This window comes from Coregonus clupeaformis, chromosome 40 (assembly GCF_020615455.1).
Source record: "Coregonus clupeaformis isolate EN_2021a chromosome 40, ASM2061545v1, whole genome shotgun sequence".
Classification (NCBI taxonomy): Eukaryota; Metazoa; Chordata; class Actinopteri; order Salmoniformes; family Salmonidae; genus Coregonus; species Coregonus clupeaformis.
Window position 1 is genome coordinate 3,918,553 of NC_059231.1, and position 11,543 is coordinate 3,930,095.

Below are 11,543 nucleotides of genomic sequence, written 5' to 3' on the forward strand. Positions count from 1 at the left end.
AACATCTCCCTCTGCAACTGGATCCTGGACCTCCTGACGGGCCGCCCCCAGGTGGTAAGGGTAGGTAACAACACATCCGCAACGCTGATCCGCAACACGGGGGCCCCTCACGGGTGCGTGCTCAGTCCCCTCCTGTACTCCCTGTTCAGTCATGACTGCATGGCCAGGCACAACTCCAACACCATCATTAAGTTTGCCGATGACACAACAGCCTGATCACCGACAACGACGAGACAGCCTATAGGAAGGAGGTCAGAGACCTGGCCGTGTGGTGCCAGGACAACAACCTCTCCCTCAACGTGATCAAGACAAAGGAGATGATTGTGGACTACAGGAAAAAGAAGAGGACCGAGCACGCCCCCATTCTCATCGACGGGGCTGTAGTGGAACAGGTTGAGAGCTTCAAGTTCCTTGGTGTCCACATCACCAACAAACTATCATGGTCCAAGCACACCAAGACAGTCGTGAAGAGGGCACGACAAAACCTATTCCTCCTAAGGAGACTGAAAAGATTTGGCATGGGTCCGCAGCTCAGCTGTGAGTTTGTTAGCCGCACGCACGCACACACACACACACACACACACACACACACACACACACACCCAGAATCAATTTGGAGGAGGCCAGTGGTTTGAAATCATAAAGATTCTATTTTCTGATGAAAGCACTTCCCAGCTACAGTAGCCTACCTTTGACATGCAGTTTGAAAAATTTGCAAAATGTTACTCCTGACCTGCACTGTATAATGTAATCCTAATGACACACACAGTGCTCTATTATCAAGCTGTCAAGCCTCTAATAACACTTTCCGTGGCGGCCATGTAAACAGTAGCTGTTGAAGAAACTAATGGTCAAACTACATTGTGAATGTACTGACTAACACCACCTTGAGCTCAAAATTAGTCTGTAAAAGCTTTTCTTTAAGTCTTTCATTAGATTCCATTTTCTCACAGGACATTTGGAGCTCTGAAATAACTGCAGCGTGTATGCATTCATGACTGTGAGTCACTTTGGGTGGGTGGTTGGATGGATGGAGACGTAGGATGGGTAGGGTTGGGGGAATGGGGTTGGGGGAATGGGGTTGGGGGTGGGGGCTCACTTATTTTTTTGATTTACATACAGGTGGATGCAAGTTATGAAATTATATGAATTTGTATATTGCGCCTGTAGCTCCCCCAACAAGAAAATGACAAAATGTATAAAGATTTGGTAACAAAAAAAGGCTTTGAAGGATCAATGCATCACATTGCATGCCATCGACATGGAATGAAATGGTGTCCCATAGAAAAGAGGAGTCTCAGATTCACTACTGACCTGACTGTGCTTGTGTCCCTGTTCTGTTCCCTCAGCTCCGTTCGTAGTGACGTTCTCCTTTGACGTGGGAAACGGGCCGGTGGTCCTGGCCATTAAGTCCCACGTGCCCCTGAATGACAGGCAGTGGCACTACGTGAGGGCGGAGCGCAGCGTGAAAGAGGCCTCTCTGCAGGTGGACCAGATGCCCCTGCGCTTCCTGGAAGCCCCATCTGAGGGACACCTCCGCCTCCGGCTCAACAGCCAGCTGTTTGTGGGTAGGGCTAGGGCGAACAGCCCCTCTGTGGATTAATATGTACATAGAGCAGTTATAAGTGTGTTATAACTCTGTAAAAGTCATATAAATTAGTTATAACTAATATAGTATTTTCAAATACACAGCTCAAAACAAGTCGTTTTATTTGAGTATTTGAATGGTTATATGTAAAATAAAACTAATAGTTGACCAAATTGTATCTGAAGTATTTCAAAATACTTTTTTCAAATAATATTTTCTAATACCTGGGTTAAATGCGTGGGAGTGTATTTGAGTCAGTGTATTTGAGTATTTTCAAATACTTTACAAGTGTATTTCGAAATACATTCCAATATTCAACTACTTATGTATTCTAATAAAGGTTATCTTAATTATTTGAACCCAGGTCTGGTTATAACATTGTAACCAGCATTATGAACTAGTTATAACCTGTGGTCCCTCCTCCAGGGGGAACAGCAGCTAGTACTCAGTGGAATATGATGCATTATATACTAGTTATACATCTTTAATAACACTGTAATAAACATATGAACTAGTTATAACCTGTGGTCCCTCCTCCAGGGGGAACGGCGGCCAGGCAGAGGGGCTTCTTGGGCTGCATCAGAACTCTGACTATAAACGGTGTGACCTTTAACCTGGAGGAGCGGGCTAAGATGACCCCGGGGGTGAGCGCTGGCTGCCCCGGCCACTGCAGCGGCTCCAGCAGTCTCTGCCACAACAGAGGGAGGTGCATCGAGAATAACACCGGCTATGTCTGTGACTGCTCCCAGTCTGCCTACGGGGGGCCCTCCTGCAAGGAAGGTGTGAAACTCATAGTAACTCCATCCCAGAGGTTAAGCCTTGGGTTGATTTAGCTGTAATGTTGTTTCATCTACTCATTCTGATGCTGTTTTGATACTGAATCTATGATTATAACATGTAACTACAGGTATACATACAAAACATGCACTTCCAGTTTGTAAAGTATAATTTTTAACACCTGGGTGAAAAGTTCCCTCGTGAAGTGCAATCTGCTGCAGTCAGGAGAAGTTGATTAACATAGAGTTATGTCACAACAGCCCTCTGTTGCAAAATATTGCGTTACATTTACAGAAATCTAACATCGCTCAGAGGAGATGAAAACTTGAATATTTCTTGTTTTCAAGTGAAATATTCAATGCCAGCAAATATCTTAGGCTGCCCCAGTCCTAATGTTCACTTGCTCTTGAAGTATTGAAGTAGAGGTGTTGAGATCAGTGGCATTCAGAGTGCAGATTGGACTCCATCTGAAGAAGAGATCAAAGAGGGAGAGGATGAGATGACAGATCCTTCCTCCTCTGCTCTCTCTGGTCTGTCTGAGAGGATCCTGCTCTCACATTCACACTAATCTAGGCCTCCATTATTATGGAGCAGACACGCCTGAAATATTCCACTGGTCTGAAATACAATAGTCTCACTTTGATCCAATCCTACTACCGTAGCATCTGGAACACAGAAGTTACAAAATATATATATATTTTATTTTATTTTAGATGGTCATAAACATATTTCATATTAACAGAATAGCATATGCTATTGAAGTTGCTGCCTCTGGGGCAGTTACTATAGCATGAATGGAGATACTATTGATGGCTATCAACAAGTAAGAGGTGACCATATTGTCCTGGACTGTCACCCATGATACAATGCACTGGGGCTCCCGAGTGGCGCAGCGGTTTAAGGCACTGCATCTCAGTGTTTGAGGCGTCACTACAGACACCATGGTTCGATTCCAGGATGTATCACAACCGGCTGTGATTGGGAGTCCCATAAACAATAAATGAAATGACCTAACCCATCCTCTCTCTCTGTGTCCATGCAGAGGTGTCTGTGTCGTTTGACAGAGAGTCGTCGGTGACCTACACCTTCCAGGAGCCTTTCTCTGTGATGCAGAACAGGAGCTTCCAGGCCTCCAGCGTCTACAGAGAGAACAGCAGGGCCAGAGAGAACATGGCTCTCATCTTCATGACCACACAGAGCCCTGCCATGCTGCTCACTGTCAGCACTTTCAGCCAGCAGTACATAGCAGTCATCCTGGCACGCAACGGTACTCATTTTCCACTATAAAAAAAATAAGGATTATCAAGGTAGGATTCAACCATTTGAATTCACGGTTTAACCCAGCTTGTGATTTACAGGGAGTCTCCAGATCTGGTACCATCTCCATGTGGACATGAGGCCAGATGTGTTCAGCCCCAGACCCACAAGCCTGGCAGACGGACGCCTCCACCGTATCAGAATCCACCGTGAGGGAAAAGACGTCTACCTACAGGTGAGCAGTGGATACATATGGGATGTTTACAACAAATGGGATTCATACATTTTCATGTATGAAACAGAAATGTAGGTGCAGGAGAGGGTGGGGAGGGTGAGGAGTAGGGGGGTGAGGAGGGTGTGGAGCAGGAGGGTGAGGAGGGTGAGGAGCTGAGGAGTGAAGAGGGTGAGGAGGAGCTGGGGAGTGAAGAGGGTGAGGAGAAGGGGAGTGAAGAGGGTGAGGACCTGGCGAGTGAAGAGGGTGAGGAGCTGGGGAGTGAAGAGGGTGAGGAGCTGGGGAGTGAAGAGGGTGAGGAGCTGGAGAGTGAAGAGGGTGAGGAGCTGGGGAGTGAAGAGGGTGAGGAGGTGAGGAGTGAAGAGGGTGAGGAGCTGGGGAGTGAAGAGGGTGAGGAGCTGGAGAGTGAAGAGGGTGAGGAGCTGGGGAGTGAAGAGGGTGAGGAGAAGGGGAGTGAAGAGGGTGAGGAGCTGGGGAGTGAAGAGGGTGAGGAGGGTGAGGAGTGAAGAGGGTGAGGAGCTGGCGAGTGAAGAGGGTGAGGAGCTGGGGAGTGAAGAGGGTGAGGAGCTGGGGAGTGAAGAGGGTGAGGAGGGTGAGGAGTGAAGAGGGTGAGGAGCTGGCGAGTGAAGAGGGTGAGGAGCTGGGGAGTGAAGAGGGTGAGGAGCTGGGGAGTGAAGAGGGTGAGGAGAAGGGGAGTGAAGAGGGTGAGGAGGGTGAGGAGTGAAGAGGGTGAGGAGCTGGGGAGTGAAGAGGGTGAGGAGAAGGGGAGTGTAGAATGTATGTACAAGGTGTATTCAAACAGTTGGGACTAGCTATTGTATATAAAAAGAGAAGACATTAGCATCACATCACACTAAGCAGAGAGGGGAACTACACTCTACTTGTTCACCATGAGCAAATACTGTGTTAGGAAAAATGTAAGTACAGTTGCCTACACTAACCAATGTGTTGGATTAACCAAGTATTCTGTGTGTGGTTGAATGTGTTCTTCACACCTCCTTGTCCTTTTTCCCACTCCACTAGATTGACAAGGACATGAACCTAAAGTACATCCTGTCATCAGACACAGTGTTAATCTCCATCAAATCACTGACTTTGGGGAAGGTCACAGGTGAGCCCACCAGAGAAATGAGGATGTGTTGGTTGAGGTAGTTTGAAATGATTAAATGACTGGAGGCTACAGTCATGGTTTTTACTCTAAATGGAGGAAATGAACAGCCTACCACATTGCAGGGCTTAGAAGAATCAGTCTTTGCAATTAAGGCAAAGCTTGTAAACTGGAATAGATAGACGAGACGTGTCAGTGATATAACGTGATGTAGGCATTCTAAGCATTAGATTTGGTCGACTATCTGAATCACTTCTCACATCTGGCATAGAATTGACAGCCAGATGGGGAGGGGTGTCAGCCACCTCCATCACCACCCCACCAGGACATTGTATCTGTCTAATAATCAGTCTCACATATCTCACGAACCACTAATCTTGGGGAGTATTGCACTCAAGCTTATCACTTCACGCATTAGTCAGAAGCTAAATGGAACTGTTAAGTAAACCAAGCGTAATTTGTCTAACACAGAGATTCACAATAGCTTAGGGAACGAGCAAATCTATGCTAATTGACAACATAATTTGCATTTCAAAACAAATGTATTCATCTTATCATTAAGATAGTGGAGATCCCCTGTTGGATGAGGATGAATACATGTATGACTAGATGCTGTCTATGGGGGTTTTGAGAATAACACTGTTTTTAGACATTGATCGTTGGCAATGTATTAGATATTTAGTGGGATTGAATCAAAACTACTAAACATAGGCCTAAGTCTCAATCATTCAAATGATTTCCAGTTTTTCATCAAACTCATGAAAAGTCATGAAAGTCAAGTTAAACACACAAAATCTAAACAACATTATGTATTCTAAATCTGGGTTAGTATATAGGACAAAACATCCATTCCCTCTAGAGCATGCCTGTTCTATCTCTCACACATACTGTATTCATATGACTCCAGCACAGTGCAACAGCATCCACTACTTACAATGTGTTTTCTGCAGGATGAAAGGAAATGCATGTACCTTCTTGGCTGGGTTATGTCTCCTAGGGATCTATTAAGTCAAAATGAATGCTGCAGTGCCACAAACGAAGAGAAATGATAAACATGGTGGTGATGATCACCGTGGAACTTTTGGGGGTCAATTACACTACTTCCTGTACAGTAAATTGCCCCCTATGGGAAGTATGGTAATTATAGATTTCAAACCAATTAGATACAATATTACTTTAAAGGGAAGATGTTGTTGAATGTTGACCCTCGTGGTTTGATTAGCTCCATTATATTGAAATATCTAATATCTTTAGAGAAATTACAGGCACACACCGATCTCTCTTATATCTTATATCTACTCTTGTCCTTAACACAAATCAAAATAGCAAATTGCTCCCAGCGCTCCTATCTCTGATTAATGATAGTCAAGTGCTCTAAGCAGCCAGCATGCTATCTGCATATGTGGTAGTCGTTATGATTAATTTCCTGCAAATGCTGAGGAATCTTTAAATGAACTTATTGTCCTCGACTAACCTGTGCCCCCGCACATTGACTCAGTACTGGTACCCCCTGTATATAGCATCGTTATTGTTATTTTATTGTTACTATAGTTTATTTAGGAAATATGTTTCTTAAAACTGCAGTGTTGGTTAAGGGCTCTTAAGTAAGCATTTCACGGTAAGGTCTACAACTGTTGTATTCGGCGCATGTGAAAAATAACATTGGATTTGATTTGATTTTGTGGAGCTCCAATTGTATTTGCATACAGTTCATATGCAATTATAGACTATTTTATTGAACATAACAAGCAGGAACAATTGACATACAGTCTCAAGAGAGCCTGCTCAGTGGTTCGTGCTATCTCACTTTGACAAAGAGAGAGATTGCTTTGAGAGATACTATCCAACATGTGCATTAGTCAAGGTTAGATACTGGTGTCTTTGTGGCAGTCGGTGGATGTTTGAATGTTTTATTAACATTCAGATTAATCAGATAAATCTGTGAGTTTGATTAGTACCTTCCTTGTTGTTTACAGGAGTGAATGCTGGGGATGAGGAAGTGATGCAGGCAGGATCTAAGGGCTTCATTGGCTGCCTGTCATCCGTCCAGTTCAATCACGTGGCTCCGCTGAAGGCAGCGCTACTGAACCGTGGCAGCTCATTGGTCAGTGTACGGGGTCACCTGGTGGAGTCTAACTGTGGGGCGCTGGCTGACTCAACAATATTTCACTCTCAATCAGGTGAGGAATGTAGAATGTATTCAGAATATATTGTATTTCTGTGGACAATATCGTCTAACATTTTAATATTGTACACTGTCAACATCAAAGCCGGGATAGAGTTTAGTCTACAGATTCTTCCACTGTCACAATGATGGTTCCCAAGTGAACGTTGCTCATTGATTTATGTCGGTCCCCAGTCCTCAAACAAATTACAGATCGATGATCTAATCCGTTCCTCATGATGTCACCACTCTCTCTTCCGTCTTCCGGTAGATCATTCAGAGACAGTAGGCAGAGGCAAGGGGCCATTAAGGAACGCTTCACAAAGCAACTCGGCGGTAATTGGAGGTGAGATTTCCAATTCAGAGTTGTTAAAGTGCTCAATTGCCAAAGTCAGTGTCCTGTGAAATGAGCCCCAGCTATCTCTGCCTCTTGCTCTCTACTCAGACGTTTTCTTGGAATAATGTGTGTCTGTCAAGACAGGATAACATGCCACAATTTAGACATTTCTAGCACTGGAGAGACTTCCAAAGTAATTACCCAGAAGGGCTGTTATTTGCACTGTAAAGTAAAAGGTCTTATAAATTGACTTTAAGTCAGATATGTTTGGAGATAATGGAGGAAATGGAGACAATGGAGATAACGGAGATAATGGAGGAAATTGAGATAATGGAGATAACGGAGATAATGGAGATAACAGAGGAAATGGAGATAATGGAGATAATGGAAATAACGGAGATCATGGAGATAATGGATTGACAGATACAAAAGAACAAAAAGAAGATCAAAGAACATTTCTAAGTAAATTTGGGAATGCTTTATTTGACACCTAGTGTCATAATATGTCATAACAGCTGACATACCTTGTCATAACCTGTCATAATATGGTCATAACACTGTCATGACACACATTTAGACCTGTTGTGACATATACTGCATTATTTTATGGCTGGTTATGACACCTACATAAGAGTGTCACAACCCGCAAAACCTACCACACAAGGCAGAACATTCCATTACACCATTGCCATTGTGTCAACAGTGTGTTTATCTTATGTAACATTTTCTGTAATTGACCATATTAAATGATAATTGTAGTTGTGCACACATTGATGTCAGACATGCACTTTCCCCAATGCTCTGTTGCTGATGACTGGGATGAATGCAGGAGCAGATTTCAGGAGCAAGACAAGACACCCTCTTTGTAAAAAAAAAAAAAAAAAGAATGTGTAAAGTGGTTATCCCACTGGCTATAAGGTGAATGCACCTATTTGTAAGTCGCTCTGGATAAGAGCATCTGCTAAATGACGTAAATGTATGTAAATGTGACTGATGACTGACATAAGGGCATGTACGTGACAGGCCTATATGGCTTATGCGATTCTGATGGTCATAATGCTCCATGACAGTGTCATAAAGTGTATTCTCTACAAGTTATTCTAAATACAATTAAATAAAAACATAACTGTAAAGAATTCATTACAAAAACAACAAAGGATTTAACTCTAAATCGTATTATTTCGAATAAGTTTCCTTTTGTTGTAAAGTTTGTTTCTGCAGCCTCCCTCAAGGTCTTCACCTCCACTGCAGGATGCAGTATATGCTTTACTTTCTCTGAAAAATATAAGTAAAGAACATAAATCAGAATAGAGTATGCTACAATGCGGTGACACTGCTAAAGAAAGCTGAAGACTAAAACTTCATACCAAATGTATTATTGCAATAGGAAACACTTTCACACATTCTCAAATACATTACAATCCAGTTTTCACAATGTTTTCATAACATAGCTAAAGCTAGCTCTCAACAGCTACAGCAAAGTTGATATTGTGAGATTTCTAAACTTTTAGAGAGAGACTGTCAACAAATACAGCAAAGAGCTGCTGTTTTTATGAGTGATGTTTAAGTTTTTTCTCAGCACTGTCAACACTTTCTATTCAACACTTTTATAACCATACAATGTACGTTCGCCCTACTTCCACTTGCGCTACAACCAGCACTGCAGCTACAATGAATGAGTAGGAAAGTGTATCGATAGGCTTGCGTTGTTATTTTTAGCGGCTTTGGTATTTTTTTAATATCGAGGAATATTTCACTTTCTCTGGTCATAGGAGTAACAACATGAATTTGTGCGTGAGGCAGCTGGAAGATGGTGTCCCTATTTGGTCAGTGAGGAAAGGGAGAGCAGAGGGATGCTGAGAGGCGACCCTGCAGCCCTCTTCCTCTGCTGAGGATAATAAAAATAAAAATAAAAGCAAATTGTTTAAATGTATGTTCACCTAGGGCTGTTGTGGTCATGACATTTAGTCAGCCGGTGGATGTCATACAAATAACTGCAGTAATTGACCGTTAATTAACATTAACATAAACAATTTGACATGCACTTGATGATATTCACACCCATCAGGTTTAATTTTTTATTTATAATGGCCCACAAAAAAACATAATCCGTAGCCTGCACTCAAATAGGGATGCTACGTGCGGTTACCTTTTTAATATGCAAGCATAGGCAGTGTGTCCATAAAGCTAGGGGAAGCTTTTCCTAAAGTAAATTGAATTAAATTGCCAAAATATACTGAAATAAATACAATTATTCAAAATAGGCTACTAAAGCATGATTTGGCCACAGAGGATCATAAGCTTCTTCTTTTTTTTTTATAAGATGTGGATTGTTTTATATCGTATTGCCTACAGTCAGAGGGAAAGGCAGTGCGCGCAATTTGGGGAGATTATTTTACATTTTACATTTTAGTCATTTAGCAGATGCTCTTATCCAGAGCGACTTAAAGTTAGTGAGTGCATAAATTTTTTTCATTATTGTTGAGTTGCGACTGTCTGTGAAAAATATGCCAGATTGTAAAGCGAATTAATGTGCTTCATTTTAATAACTGAGCGATAAATGTAGCAGCATGAGAAAGCTGGGATCTTCTTTTAAATAGTGTCCAGTCAAAACTCTGTTGTGTTTATTAGTAAAGGTAATAATATAAGTCAGATAAGCCTATCACATACATTACCATATGTCAGTCATAAGTCCCAAAGAGGGAGTTTTGTCCTGCTCCGATATTCATCCCAGTCATCAGTGACAGAGCATTGGGCTTGGCACGTGTGACATCAATGTGTGTACAATTACAATGGTCAGTTTTAGAATTTACAAATACATTTAGAATGGAGTGGTTTGCCTTGTGTGTTAGGATTTGTGGGCTTTGACACTCTTATGTAGGTGTCATAAGCAGCCATAAAATATTACAATATATGTCACAACACGTCTAAATATGTGTCATGACAGTGTTATGACAGTGTTGTGACAGATTGTCAGCTGTTATGAAATATTATGACATGGTTATGACCGTGTCATAACGTGTTATGACGCTAGCTGTCAAATAAAGTGTTACTGTAGATTCTTAAAGAGTAAGAATCCATTTTGGCAAAGGATTTTCAGTTTGAGCTCACAATTATCTCAATGCCAGTTAAAATATATATGACATCCAAATGAATAGCCAATATTTAATAAATAGAACACAGACCTATATAGACAACATGTAAACTGTAAACTTGTAAACTTCCTTTATAGTCCACTAAAGATGGCTGCCCTTGCTCCCCCGCAGGTGTGGTGTCAGCAGTGGTCTTTATCACTCTGTGTGTAGTGGCGGTGATGACCCGTTTCCTGTACCAGCACCGGCAGGCCCAGAGAGACGCCAGCATCAAGGAGAAGGAGCACCGAACCAACCTGGAAACACCCTACCGGAGAGAAGCAGCCTACCAGACAGAACCAGCCTATCGGACAGAGCTCCACCTCCATGACAGTCATAGCTCCACCCTCAGGGACAACAGGGAGTACTACATCTGAACACCAGTCCCCTGGTCATCACGGAAGGCCTCTCCTCTGAAAGTGGATTGGGAGGTGGAGATGTCACTGCAGAATTCCGGACAGGAAAATAGCCCAGCGGCTGAGCCAGAACCCTTGCCCAGGGATTCTTCTCGTGACTTTGTCTGATTATTACAAAACATATACAGTGGGGAGAACAAGTATTTGATACACTGCCGATTTTGCAGGTTTTCCTACTTACAAAGCATGTAGAGGTCTGTAATTTTTATCATAGGTACACTTCAACTGTGAGAGACGGAATCTAAAACAAAAATCCAGAAAATCACATTGTATGATTTTTAAGTAATTCATTTGCATTTTATTGCATGACATAAGTATTTGATACATCAGAAAAGCAGAACTTAATATTTGGTACAGAAACCTTTGTTTGCAATTACAGAGATCAAATGTTTCCTGTAGGTCTTGACCAGCTTTGCACACACTGCAGCAGGGATTTTGGCCCACTCCTCCATACAGACCTTCTCCAGATCCTTCAGGTTTCGGGGCTGTCGCTGGGCAATACGGACTTTCAGCTCCCTCCAAAGATTTTCTAT

General features: G+C 42.5%; 1 protein-coding gene across 1 annotated transcript in view; it reads left to right on the forward strand.

Annotated features, from left to right (window-relative positions):
• The window catches only part of LOC121555128 (contactin-associated protein-like 5), a 124,890-nt gene extending 113,713 nt beyond the window's left edge, over positions 1-11,177 (forward strand). Inside the window, exons 17-24 of the mRNA XM_045212056.1 lie at positions 1,350-1,568; positions 2,129-2,368; positions 3,408-3,632; positions 3,724-3,857; positions 4,878-4,965; positions 6,939-7,142; positions 7,398-7,472; positions 10,730-11,177. Coding sequence (XP_045067991.1) covers positions 1,350-1,568; positions 2,129-2,368; positions 3,408-3,632; positions 3,724-3,857; positions 4,878-4,965; positions 6,939-7,142; positions 7,398-7,472; positions 10,730-10,971 — 1,427 coding nt within the window. The 3' untranslated portion in view covers positions 10,972-11,177. The remainder of the gene's footprint in view (positions 1-1,349; positions 1,569-2,128; positions 2,369-3,407; positions 3,633-3,723; positions 3,858-4,877; positions 4,966-6,938; positions 7,143-7,397; positions 7,473-10,729) is intronic.
• Positions 11,178-11,543: the final 366 nt, after the last annotated feature.